We start from the raw sequence: 14,283 nt of genomic DNA on the forward strand, positions 1-14,283 counted from the left end.
AGGCTGCATGCAAGAGAGTGGGAGAGAGGAAGGAACCATTTTTAATGCTCATTTAGCCACCATTCGTGAGGTGTGCAGCCAATGCCACAACAGAACCCACCTGGGCCATCCGCAGGGACAGGCACGTCAGAGGAGGAGGCCGCCGGCTGGTCTGGGCCTGGCTGCTGCTGCTGCCCATCACATCCTTGCCACTGCTGACAGAGAGAACAGAGGCATCCCTGTGGCTAAAAATGCACTGCAGAGCGGCCATCCCCTCTCAGACTCCATTTGCATTTTGTTGCTAGCTGCCGTTCCTTTGCTGCCTCAAAGCTAGGCACATTCCAAAGCGCTATCTGCTGCGGTCCCACAGCACATGGTTCTAACGTCCAGCGAAATCTCGCACCTGAGCCACATCAGCTGAAGATTCTGCCTCACTGCCACCCCCCTTCCGAGACGTCCAACTTGTGTGCGCAGTTCATTGCCTCAGCGTAACAGCCGCCTTGAATGTAGCCATGAGGCAGATGGGAGCACCAATGACGACATTCAAAACTGCCGAAACAGGGTGGGCAGTCGTCGAGTGTGTCAGCTACACATCTCTTCCGTCAGCCACCGTTGCGAGTGGGAGGACGCAGTAGGGGGCCCAGAGGGATGCTGCCCCACACCAGCTGGGGCATTTGTCTGGCCTCCATTTACGCAAGGTGTGTTGCTGGGCAAGTTGGTTGGGATTCATCTTGAGGATTCATCTTGAGGGATTCATCTTGATTCATCTTGAGGATTCATCATTTACGGTGGCATGCGTTGGCAACCCCCCACTTCGGACATTCGTGTTTTAAAGCACAGTTCTTAAGCGCCCATTCGTGGGTTGAGCTGCATCACCGCCGTCACTGTAACCGAGCCGAATCATAAATAAATAAAATAAACATCGCCGCTGCTCACCGCACAAGAGCACTACGCTGATCATCATCAACTAATATGACTTCCTATGAACTAACATTGTTGCCACATGAGCCAACAACAAAGCAAAGCAAAACCATGAGCCAATAAGGCTAAACACATGCTTTCGCACATGTGCTGGGTTTAACTACACATCTACTATATGTGCAGTTAGCTGTGCCAGTGACAGAGCTGCGCTCAAACTTCACATTAGGGAGTATCGTAATCATCCTTAGAATCTTTTTTTTCCCACCTTGAGAACCAGCACAAAACAGACAAAGGACCAACAGAAGAGATGTCATCTTTTCTTTCATTAGTCCTTGGTCTGTTTGGGGCTGGTCTTCAAGATGAACTACTACCAACTTGCCCAATACAGCGTGCTGTTAAGTGTTGTTGTTTTTTTGTCATACACATTTTTAGCGCGCTCTCTGCACCGTGGTACAACCGGAGGCACAGGCTTGGCACAGATTATTCGTATTTTGCCATCACATAGCAGCATGTAACAGGCCTTGCCTTTTGGCGCAGCAATCACACATCACTGACTTTATTTTGTAGCAATGCTAACAAATACGAGAAAAAAAAAAAATCTATATTCTTGACTGCAAAAATACCTGTTGACAAGGAGCACTGATACCCATTTACTGTTGAAACCCTTCTCCAGATTTTAGCACGCAAAATTTCATATACAGTGGAACCTCGATTATACGACGTTCAGGGGACCGCGCGAAACCGTCGTATAATCCGGGTGTCGTATAATCGAAAATCAAGCGTGATATTTTTTAACGTCTGAACTTCGTCATCTTTTTTTTTTTTTTTTTTTCGGAACACAAATGCAGCACATTTTGCAGGCAGAGGGCTAGTCTTCAACAAACAAGATAAAATGGCCGTTGAGGCTGCCGTGAGCAGCAGGGCAGCGGCTCGGCTCGCGCGGTTTTCTTGATAGGTGGAAAGATTAAGGCGCACCGGTTATCGACTGGGTAAAATGTGCCTACCGTATTTACTCGATTCTAAGCACCCCCTTTTTTCACGATCGCGATGCCCAAAGTGAGAGGGGGTGCTTAGATTCGAAAAATCTAAACTGACCCCCCCCCCCCCCCCCCCCGGGCCCCTCTTTTCACGGCGAAATCTGGATGAAACGGGCGCGAGAAAAAACATTTTATTTAGGAAACATTCAAAAGAAAAATAGCTGCAGACAGTTCTGTGCCGCCATCTGTGTTGTAGTGTCGGAACGCAGCAACACAAAAAGTGCCGTGGACGCCGCTGTCCTCTCTTCGGCGAGGCCTCGCCCGCTTATCTGCATTTGTTGCAGGCGTCTTATCTTTTCTCTTTATCTTTCCTCTGGTCTTTTAACTCTCCTCTATCTGCACTTGGCAGCGGTGGTGGCTTGGTGGTGGCTTGCCCCTCCGGTGGACACATTTGTTGCAGGCGTCTTATCTTTTCTCTTTATCTTTCCTCTGATCTTTTAACTCTCCTCTATCTGCACTTGGCAGCGGTGGTGGCTTGGCTCGAGCCAGTAGGCAGGCCTGCGCAATTTCCTTTTCATCCTTCTCTGTCACACAACAACCGCGCGCAGGCCGCGCCTCCTCGGGACTCAGACTGCACAGGCTCGACGAAAAAGAGGGCAAGTGCACTTCGCGGCCTCGGCAACGCTCTCTTCCGCGCAAAAAAGGGGGTGCTTAGATTCGCATGCAAAGTTTTTTTTTCAGAAATTTTTTTCCGAAAATAGGGGGGGTGCTTAGAATCGCGAAAATACGGTACATCCCGGCCTGCGTTAGCTGACGACCTTTTTTGATGGACGGTACGAGCCAGACGTCGTACGAAGCGGGGTCCTTCTAAAATTTGCGTCGTATAACCGAGGTTTTTAATGCATTGTCTCTATGGGGGTTTTGCCGGGACCGCACAAATTCGTCGTAAAATGCGGGTCGTCGCATGACCGGGGGACGTATAATCGAGGTTCCACTGTAGTATATCTGGGTTCAAACAATCTTCGGCCCAACCCTGCAGCTATACTTCAGTTGTTATTCAGCACCATCACCACAGGCTTCCACCAAGAGGAGTCACTTCCTAGTGTTGGTTGGCTACTGTGACAATTGCTAGGCTATTTCACCAAACTGATCTTGCGACGCCCACCCTATCGGAAGCGGACCTCACAAGATATCAGGACCGCCGAAGGTGGGGGGGGGGGGGGGGGGTCCTCTTCTCAGCAGTGTGGGGGCGAGCGACAGCTTTGTGCACAACAGATGACCTCCATGCGTCTTATTTTAGTTTGAACAGAGGTCAATGCTCCTCCCCGCCACTCTGCAACTTCCCATCGGTTCCAAGCATGCTCTGAGGGAAGGTTCCAAGCATGCTCTGAACGATTCTGTACAACCAGCAGTGCAACGGACACAGTTGCAAGACAGCCACCTCGTCACTGCGGAGTAACCTAGGGCGCAGGGAATTGACTTTTTTTTTTTTTTTTTTGCTCACCGAAAAATTTATCATTAAGAGTTGTGTAACTTCGAATACTCATTTTTGGAATTGTAACGTGCCAAGTGTACATTATAGAATTCTTATTCCGACTAGATATGTTCAATATTTTTGTGACTTTTTGCAAGAGTCTGATATTTTGCCATTAAAAAGATTTTTATCTTATGTATGCAACGCATGTTCTGTTTCTTCCTTTTTTATATCACTGAAAAGGAAATTCTGTAGCAACAACTATGATGTGTTGGAATAAAGGTTTTTAAATTAATACATTCAAAAAAAATTTGTGCACACCACATTGAAATGGCCCCATGGTAAAAAAAACAGTTCGGTGAAGCAGAGAAGTTACAGGTACCATATAAACACCTGTAAGGGCCGCATCCCGTTTTCCCGAAGGAAATGTTTAAAAAAAAATAAATCCGTGTAAGGGCCGCACCCGAAGTTTCCATGACCCAGTCGGGAATAGCCTTCAAAATGCACGCGCCGTGGCCTCCGCGATCGGCTCCAGCTGCGAGCAACGGTGCACTTGATTGCAGAGGCCATGCACGCGCACAGGAGCTTCCAAGTGCCGGTCCATGGATGGCGCCCAAGGCCACAGTCATCATCATCATCATCAATTTTTCCTTTGCCGCGTTTTTTCTGCTATCCACAATGGCATCAGTATCGCCAGCTCCAGCCTTTTATTGCTTTTGTGGCGTGTTACCGTATTCACCGTAGTTGTGATGGTTGTGGCTTTTGCATACTACTGCCGAGCGCTGCAGTTTTAGCACGATGGGCAAGCACCTTAACAGCTACACAGAACACAGTGGGCAGGAAATTCAGGGCATCCGATGATGGTGCCCAGCCACGTGACCAGAACAAACTCCATTTCACAGCTCCCCCTTCCGCCCAGCAGAGCGCTCTGGCTCCCTGCTACAGGCACATACCGTATTTTCTGGTTGTTGTGTCCCCTTATTGCTTTTGTGTGTGTGCGCCCCCGCGTCCTCCTCCTAACGACCACTCGCATCCTCCTCCTAACGACCACTCAATCCTCCTCCTAACGACCGCTTGCCCCTCGTCGCACGCTGTCGCCGGATGCCCCCCCACGGTGCGCCCCCGCACCCTCCTCCTGTTCTGGGAAGCCACTCCCTGCCGTGGACGCTTCTCCACTCCCTCCTTTCTTCGGGCGGCCAGTTCGGCTCCTGCCTCGGTCGACGCTGGTCGCACCCTCATCGGCTTTAAACAAACGAAGTCTTAAAGTACCGTGTGCGTCTTTCGCTGCATTCAACATAGCGACCGGACACGACAGTGGCGACGAGAAAGTGGATTCGACCCGCGCTACGCAACGCTATTGACAAGCCATGGCTACGCGAGGGTTTCCCAATCAGATACCAGAGTTCAACGGCTCATCGTGGTCATCGTGGGTTGGACGCCTTCAGTTCTACTTTGAAGCTAACAACATCACAGACCCAGCCTTGAAGAGGGCCAACCTGCTGACGCTGTGCGGGGAGCAGACCTACGATACTGTCTGCGCCCTTATTCAGCCAAGCACACCAGCGGCAGTGTCTTACGACGACATCGTAAAAGCGCTGCAAAAGCACTACGACCCAAGGCCATCCGAGGTCTACAGCCGGGCTCGCTTCCAACGACGAGATCAACTGGGAGGAGAAACTGTGAGCGCCTACGTAGCCGCGCTCAAGAAGCTCGCTGCCGACTGCAATTTTGGAACGCTGTCGACAACAGCTACCGGGCAGGAGGGAGACGCAGCTTCTTCTGCTAACACCACCATGCTTCCCTTGGACGTGATGTTACGCGACAGATTTGTGTGCGGACTGAGTGACGAGTCACTGCAGCAGCGCCTGTTCGCTGAGAAGGACCTCACATTCAGCAAAGCTTACGACATCGCCGTTCGAGCGGAGAGCGCCGGTCACCAGCAGAGAGGGATTCGCCGGAACACCGAGCCGGTACACCAGACAAGCAACCAGGTGCGCAAGCCTTCTGTTGTTGTAAAATCGGTCAAAAAGGCACAACGCTGCTGGCGGTGTGACAACCAACACAACCCCCAGGGATGTCGATTCCAGTCAGCCACGTGTAATTTTTGCCACAAGCGAGGGCATATCGAAAGAGCATGCATTACGAAACGGAGACTTGCCAAGATAAAGTCACCTTCCCAGCCTAATCACAGCGTCAACGCCTCAGAGAATACGCCGCTATCTGATCTCCATGGAACAACATCAGCAACACCATCTGTGTTGTACGACCTGAACACCATGAATCTCGGCACGCGACCGAAGATTTTTACAGAAGTAAGCGTACATCACCAGCTGATTAAGTTCGAGGTGGATTCGGCGCAGCCTGTACTCTGATCAGTGAGGACACGTTCCGAACTTCATGGCCATCTGACGCACCCGCCCTGCAACAAGACGACACGCACCTGCGAACGTGGTCAGGACAGAATCTGCCACTATTGGGCTCTGCCAACGTGCAGGTTAACTACAACGGCCAGACCCATACGCTACCTCTGCTTGTTGTGAAGGGCACAGGATCAAGCCTTCTAGGGAGAAACTGGTTTTCTCCACTAGGCGTGATGATATGCGGCAAACATCAAAACGCCGATGCGATAAGCCGTCTGCCACTAGACGCAACTGTTGACGAACCATTTCCACCAGGAGACGTTCTGATGTTCGAAGCACTGCCAGAACCTCCGCTTACAGCAGGCACAGTTGCAGCATCTACGCAGAAGTGCGCAGCTCTCCGGCTAGTTTACACAGCTGTTCAACAAGGCAACGTGCATAAACTCAAAGGGGACAACTTCGACGCTTACCGCAGGCGAGCTACAGAGTTGAGCACCCATCGCGGCTGCATCATATTTGGGTCCCGAGTTGTGATGCCGAGAGAACTACGCGCACAAGCTATGTCTCTCATCCACGCCGGACATCGGGGCATCGTTGCAATGAAAAAGTGTGCCAGAAGCTACATGTGGTGGCCTGGCATTGACAACGACATCGAAACAGTGGTGCGAGAATGCAAGCCTTGCCAGAGCAGCCGGAGCGCCCCGCCGAAAGCTCCTGTCCCAGAATGGGAAAAGCCAGACACACCATGGCACACACTGCACATTGATTTTGCAGGACCAATTGAGGGCTGCACTTTCCTTGTGGTCGTAGATGCCTACACAAAGTGGCTTGAGATAAGGCAAATGGGACAGACGACTTCGGCAGCAGTCATTGACAACCTCCGATCACTATTTGCAACGTTCGGCCTGCCGCGCAAGGTAGTGTCGGACAACGGAACACCGTTTGTGTCTGCGGAGATCCTCAAGTTTTATCGCGACAACGGGATCTCATCAGTTACATCGGCCCCCTACCACCCAGCGACAAACGGACAAGCCGAGCGCTACGTAGCCGAGCTAAAACGCGCCCTTGAAAGAGATCAGACAGGCTCGCTGCAGCGCCGCCTTGCGCGCTTTCTCTTCAAGCAGCACACGACGGTTCAGAGCACAACAGGCGAGACCCCCTCGAAAATGATGTTCGAGCGTGAAATGCGAACCCAGCTCACAGCCATCCTCCCCGAGCCAAAGGCAGAGACGTTCCGGGAAGAAAAAGCAATTCCGCGCTGCGGCACGCTTAATGAGGGGCAGCGCGTCCTCGCCCGACAGTTTCTGAAAAAGCCACGCTGGGAGGAAGCTACAATTGTCAGACGCATAGGCCTGCGCTCTTGGCTCGTCAACATACATGGCACAGTAGCACGCCGACATCTCAACCAGCTGCGTAGATTTACGACGCCGTCTGAGAGCTGTCCGCCAGCGGAGAGAACACGTGCACCATCTTCCCACATAGCCTGGCACCTCTCCCCGGAAGAAGAGACTTCGCCCAGGACAGACCTAGGAGACACAGCGAACAACAACCAGCCTACAAGTGTTTCTCCCCCGAGCGCACAAAGCCAGCGCGCCTCCACGCGTGAGCGCCGACCCCCTGCACGATACCAGGCAACTTTCTAAGGGGGAAGGAAGTGTTGTGTCCCCTTATTGCTTTTGTGTGTGTGCGCCCCCGCGTCCTCCTCCTAACGACCACTCGCGTCCTCCTCCTAACGACCACTCGCATCCTCCTCCTAACGACCACTCAATCCTCCTCCTAACGACCGCTTGCCCCTCGTCGCACGCTGTCGCCGGATGCCCCCCCACGGTGCGCCCCCGCACCCTCCTCCTGTTCTGGGAAGCCACTCCCTGCCGTGGACGCTTCTCCACTCCCTCCTTTCTTCGGGCGGCCAGTTCGGCTCCTGCCTCGGTCGACGCTGGTCGCACCCTCATCGGCTTTAAACAAACGAAGTCTTAAAGTACCGTGTGCGTCTTTCGCTGCATTCAACACAGCGACCGGACACGACACTGGTGTATAAGACTCATTTCTTTTTCAAAATCTTACTGGTGCGTCCTATACAAGGGTGCGTCTTAGAGTACGCGAATTTTTGAGGTTTTTTTTTTACGAGTTCAGGAATTACTCAGGTTCATGTTCAAGCCTTTTTCACCGAAAAAATACCACTACTAATGACGTGGTTGTAACATGGTTAATACTTCAATACGGGAACCGCCGTGCGCAACTTTCTTTAGGTGAACTTTATCATGAAACGACGGGGATGACGACTTCCGGATCACAAACGCAACCACTTCGGAGGCCCCAATGCGAAAAGGTGGTGACAATTGCGCTTCTCGCCATTGTCAGGACAAGCCAAGACAAGCCGGCGTTCTTTTTTAGCCACCCTTTGCAACTTTGTTTGCTCTGTGTACGCAGTACGTATATAGTGCAAAGAGAATGTTCCAGCCACGTTGCCTCCAGAAATGGGCCAACTTTTAGATAGCGCATCCGAAGATGAAGGCTTTGAAGGTTTTAAGTAGAAATAAAATGTTGTTATGGACAAAAGGGAGAGTTCGGGAGAGTTCTTTCTTTTTTTCTTTTTTTTTTAAACGCGGGCAGGTACGGTGTGAGTGTTGCCTTTTTCGATCACTTAGCGTTGCTTAAGAATTTCTCACAGCTATGGTGAATTTCGCGATGGTCGCGAAAGCATGTTTAATTAAGCCTCACTAGCAAAACTCGGTAAATTGCGGTGCGTCTTAGGCACGGGCGCATCTTATATACCAATTTTTTCAGTGACAGCCTGCATATATGGCGGGTGTGTTTTATACAAGGGTGTGCCATTTACACCAGAAAATACGGTATGTGGTTTTGGAGAGCTGCGTTTGCGCTTTACATGGCTGCAGTAAAATAATACTTCATTACCGCAGCTTTTGCTTTGAAGCTGCGTGTTATCTTGGAGAACGCGATTGTGTGATGCGAAATTAGGCTGTTAATATTGTGAATAAAGTGCAAAAACGCTGTCAACACACTCACAAGCATTGTTTCTTGCTTTGCTCAATGGCTTGTGTTTTGTAGCGCGTACCCCAGTGCATAGCTCCTTCAATGTAAACAGGTCAGACAAAGCCTCAGTGCGTGGGTGCCTTGGGAGGGAACGTAGTGAATGTCATGTTTGCTGCGGTACTGCGCAGATTGCCTGCATTGCATGCAGAAAGCTGCAGGTTAGCCTGTGCACCGAGTGCCTTGTGTGAAACGGGATAGTGAACACAGAACACAAGCAAACGGCCTCCGTCGTTTTATAATGAACAGCGTTTTTCCTAGTGTCCTGCTTTTGACTCAGCGGCAGTATACCTCTGATATCCTGGTAAAAATGTTTTACTACTACGTTTTCTGAACGTTGCGTACGTGGAGTTGCAAGAGAAATCAGAGGGAAGGAACGCACGCACAGTGAAAATGGAGGAAGAGCGAGCCTCTTTAAGAGGAAAAAATTAATTTATTGCACGCAATGACAGGAAGTCGTTGTTCCATTGGCTTTACGACCTTAAGAAATGTCATCTCCTCCACGTCCCCCTCCTCGAAAAAAAAAACACACTTTTACTGCTTGTAGGGGAAATTAATGCAATCGCAAACTAGCACTGGACAGCAATGTTAGACACACAATAAAGAAGGCATTGAAAGGGCACTACTTTACGAGGAGTTAATTTCATGAATTCATGAACGCAACAACTAAAAACAAGCATAAATAAATGAAATGCACCAACCAACTGCGCTTGGGTGGACGTCAATGAGTAATTACTCCCTTCTTACAAATCTACGTCACCACGGGGGATTCCCCTAAACATTTGACCAACACAGTTCCCACTTCGAGTTATTGATCAATTCGCTCTCGCCCTACCATAAGCTTGCTGCCCCGGTTAGCTCAGTTGGCAGAGCGACTGCTCCGGTGAAGCGGGGGTCCCGGGTTCGAACCCCGGACGAATTTTTCTTTAACTACGAAGTTTCTGAGAAAGCTGTACAGCTTCCCTTCGCAGCCGTATGGCTGCGCTCGGGTGGATGTCAGGGAGTAATTACTCCCTTATTACAAATCTATGCCACCTTGGGGGATTCCCCCAAGCATTTGACCAAATTTCCACTGCGTTGTTGGTAATGCTGCGGACTCCAGACGGGCAAGATTACAATCACTTTGTGCAGCGCAGCTGTCCGGTTTGGAATGCGCTCTCGGAATCCTCCAAGCTACCTCGTGGCACTGCTGTCGCGACACACTGGAGCCTTTCTCTTCGGCGTAGTGCATTTCGGCTTGGAAATCTGCACCCGCAATGAAGGAGACAGCCTTGGGAGAGCGCCTGGTGCCAGCATCCATTGCCCTCTCTCCATTAACTTGCACTACACAGCGATAGTGCTTTAGAAGGTCTTCTTCTTCGAAATGCAGATCACAAACTTTGCATTTCAAAGTCAGTTTGCGATCCTTTCTGTGAAGTGCACGCTCCCGTCTTTTAAACTCGATGGGGTCTTTCGGCGGCCCGAAGAAATGACAGTCATCGTTGCGATACCCGCTATTGCACCCCAGTGCAAAAGCAGGTCGGGAGGCCCGTTGTCACAAAATACAAACAAAAATTAACTGAGAAGCAGACGACACAATCGAGAGTGCGCGTCTAAAAAGGGCGCAGCAGGGCCACCGAGCGGCGACGAGGGAGCAAGACTCGATCGCAGCGCCACTAGTCCGTGCACTTGGGACAGCTCTCCGGGCAAAGCTGTGAAACCGAGTTGGTTCTAGTAACATTGGGTGCAACCAAAAGGATGCATTGAGGAACACAAGCTGCAAATAGCGCACTTCCCGAGGCAAGCCGTGCGAGTTCAGAGCAGACATGCTGCGCGGCTTCTTTGGATGAGCATGCACCAGAGCACAGCACCAGATCAAGAGCCTCTGCAAGTGACGACTGAACGTAGAACAAATGCCATTCATCCCCTGATTGGTGTGTTTTTACTTTTAAAAAACAATTTTTTCACATATCGTATGTATGGGCCACACTCTGAAAACTGACCCTCGAATATGAAAAAAAAGTGCAGCGCTTACACGCATTTATATGGTATTCCATCACTCGTCATCCCAGTGCAAGACTTCTTGAGCAAGCTTCATTAATACAGCAGATAGTGGTGATTAAAACTTAGGCTCCCACACTCCCCCTGGACAACTCCAGTGCACCAAAAAAAAATAAAGAAAACAGGTTGGGACTGCACATTACCCATGATGCGTCGACACCTGGTTTGTTTACTTGCAATGGCTACCCACCAGTCGGCACAATCGCTTGCGTACATTTTACCACTGTCAATGGAGCACATCATGGACCCAGACTGCCCTCATCTCAAAGCACAACTTCTGCAAGTGACCACCGCAATGGGCTTTGAACCGTACAAGTACCGCAAAAATCGGTGTACAATACGAGGGTTTTTTCTCCAGATTTTAGCACGTCAAATTTCCACATAGGGTCAAAACAACCTTCGGCCACAGTTTCGGCTTTGTTATTATCGAGTGCCATCCCCATTACACTTCCAGTGAGAGAAGGGGCTCTCTAGCAGTCGCGCAGGTCATTCACTATGCTGACCTGACCCAGGACGATCGCACCTCGCATGGTACTCTTAATAACCTTTGCTGCAGTGGCACACATCAAGCACTGTTCTGGAGGAGGAAGGGGAGTCTCCAAAATAATGCCTAGTGAAATATCGCGTGGCCGAATGGTTCCAGCACTCACCCATTGCGCCTGAGCGGTGACAAACTGCAGCTGCTCTGGGCTGGAGGGCCACTGGTTGGTGTCACCAGCCCAGTGGGGTGCCACCCACCCTTCCTGAGGTCCACCTTCAGCCACCACGCCAAACTGAGGAGTGGGATGGGGGGGCACTGCGGCCTCATTGGTGCCGGCCGGTGGGTCAGGCGGCTGGGTCCACGCCTGAGCACCCCAGCTGTCCCAGGACTGCATGGGGGGGGCGGAAGATGTATCACCGCCAGCCCCTGGCTCCTGCGAGGTCAGATTCCTCTTGCACACATCTCTGGACTTCCTTTACAGGTGCCAGAAAAGCAAACGCTTACTGTGATCAATTCTGTACAATTGACCCCCCCCCCCCCTATGTAATGCCCAAAAGTACCTTTAGGGTATAAAACAAGTGGTGATATGAAAGCAGTAATTGCAATCACAGCAACACCTTGCTCACGCAAGCAGTAGTATTGATTAAGATGAAATCCCCGCTTCCATTAAACCTCACGCACGCTTATGCTGCCTATCACGAACGTCACGTATGAGGTCAAAGGGGTATCTCGTAAAGCATCCTATGCCAAGCATCACAAAGATGCAGGTTGTGGCATTATGGTGCAGCCCGTGCAACTTGCAGCTACCCTCACAGAATTCATCTCCGCTCCTGTCTCTGGCGGCTGGGGCCATCCACTGCTCCAACACCGCTGTCACAGCAGTCCAACTCCAAGCTCTGCAGATGCGCTCACTGTCACGAGACTCAGCTTCGCAGTTCAGGTTACTCACAGCAAAGTTTCCATTTCCTCAAAGGTTGTCCGATACATCGCCCCCGCGCCGGAGTCACGACACGAGTGCCGGGCATGAGCAGAGAAGGCCACTCTTCTAGTCCCCAACTCTGACATGACGTCTTGGGGAAGGGGTGAATGCCTTGCCTTGGACGCAACCGGTTGCGCCGAGCGAGGAATGTCCAAGGGGTGAAAGGGAAGAGCTCGCAGCGGGAACACTCGCTTGCCGCGGTGCTCCTGCAAGCTGCCCCCAATGGACCCCATCCTGCCCACGACTCCCGGACGACCCAACGCCGGTCAACAACGACATGGTGAGCTGCTGTACCTCTATTTTATCAGATAGAACATTCTTCCGCAGTGTGCTTTGCCTTGCGCTAGGTTAATAAACTGCTTCCTAGCGTACTCTGCCGTTGCCTATTTCGTCCGAACCTGCCATGGCTGCAACTCTGCACCACGGGTTGGGGACACGAGCCGCGTACGAGTAAACGCCTGCGTGTAGCCAGCACGCAAGCTCGCCTTCCAGGCCGGCTGGACACAGAGTGACCCCATATCTCAGATGTGGGGTTTTAATTGGGGAGATAAATACGTTCTCCTCGCTTACACAGTTCAAAACTGACACAGTTCAAAACTGCGCGGACACCACCCCATGATCGTGTACGTTACCGAGCCCACGCTGACCACGGCGGGCCTTGCTCTGAGGGAATGAAGGAACAACACACTGGCTGACACAAACAAGGCATGTATTGCTATAACAACGCCAGCTAGCAACAAAATACGCTGAGGAATCGAAGACGTCCGACTCACCAGCACGGTTACGAGCGAATGTTCGCCCATGCTAGGGCAGAGGAAAGCTCCAAGGCCAGGCAGGACGAGATGTGGGGGAGCATTCCTCCCCACGAGGCTTCGTGCCAGCCAGCAAAGAGCGGAGCGGCTCGTGTGAACTTCCGCATACTTCCCCGGCCCCAAGCAGAAGAGGCCAGCCTCTACCCCCCGCATGCACAGCAAACACGCCATCCATGGCGCTCATGTCGCTGCAACGCCAGCGCCCTCCCCTGTTAGTTAAAGTAACATAACTAAGGAGGGTGCATTGCGAGGAAGTTAACCACAGGGAAAGAGTTGAGGGTGCATTGCGGGAAAGCGAACCACAGGGGACGAGTGCGCCCCCACAAGGTGCACTAAAGAGAAACCAGAACCTGTCTTTTTTTTTTTTTTTTCGCCGCCGCGGTGGCTCAGTGGTTATGGTGCTCAGCTGCTGACCCGAAAGACGCGGGTTCGATCCCGGCCGCGGCGGTGTTATTTCTTTGGAGGAGAAATTCTAGAGGCCCGTGTACTGTGCGATGTCAGTGCACGTTAAAGAACCCCAGGTGGTTGAAATTTCCGGAGCCCTCCACTACGGCGTCTCTCATAGCCTTAGTCGCTTTGGGACGTTAAACCCCATAAACCAAACCAAACCAGAACCTGTCTTTTTACCACGGGGAATCCGATCTACACATTCCGAGCATTCTTTGAAACTTCGATTACTGTCCTGTGCGGCCTATTTCCTTAATTTAAATATGTCCCAGCTCCCGCCTTTTTTTGAACTCACCGCTGACGGTAGGAGGAGTCAACTAACCCGTGGAGCGCCTTTCAGGCTTTTATTTTGTTTTTTACGTTTCCATGAATAAACAGATCCAGGCAGAGACCACAAATTAGGCCCACGGGGATAAAAATATGTGGGGACTCTTTGCTTTCGTTGATCGCTACGTGTCACTCTGCCGATGGCAAAGCGGCAAGCCGCCACGGGACTGGCTGAAAGGTTGGTTGACTCCTCCTACCGTCAATGGTGAGTTCAAAAAAAGGCGGGAGCCAGGACGTTTAATGCAATTTAAATTAGGGAAATTGGCCACACAGGAGAATAATTCAAACTTTCTAAGAATGCTCGGAACGTGTAGATCTCCGCGATAAAAAGACGAGTTCAGGTACCGCAGAGGCAGCCTAGTGGTCTGAGCACCCGCCTCGCACGCAGGAGGTGCGGGGTTTGATCCCCAGTGCCGCAGGGCACCCAGCAGTGAC

The 14,283-nt window shown here is 51.3% G+C and overlaps 1 protein-coding gene across 16 annotated transcripts in view; it reads right to left on the reverse strand.

The window, feature by feature from the left end:
• The window catches only part of LOC149326047 (uncharacterized), a 264,379-nt gene that overhangs the window by 215,131 nt on the left and 34,965 nt on the right, over positions 1 to 14,283 (reverse strand). For 13 of the 16 annotated variants that reach the window (XR_016286187.1, XR_016286186.1, XR_016286188.1 and 10 more), the window contains 2 exons: positions 11,453 to 11,716; positions 101 to 194 (listed from right to left, as the gene is read on the reverse strand). Coding sequence is in view for 13 of the 16 variants with exons in the window: in XM_089562998.1 (XP_089419124.1) it covers positions 101 to 194; positions 11,453 to 11,716 (358 nt within the window). In the remaining 3 variants the exon portion in view is untranslated. Of the gene's footprint in view, positions 1 to 100; positions 195 to 11,452; positions 11,717 to 14,283 lie in introns of those variants that run through there. The other 3 variants (XM_089562999.1, XM_089562993.1, XM_089563005.1) reach the window with 3 other exon arrangements.

The sequence above is a fragment of the Amblyomma mixtum genome, chromosome 10 (assembly GCF_055824585.1).
Source record: "Amblyomma mixtum isolate Tamu chromosome 10, ASM5582458v1, whole genome shotgun sequence".
In the NCBI taxonomy this organism is placed as follows: domain Eukaryota; kingdom Metazoa; phylum Arthropoda; class Arachnida; order Ixodida; family Ixodidae; genus Amblyomma; species Amblyomma mixtum.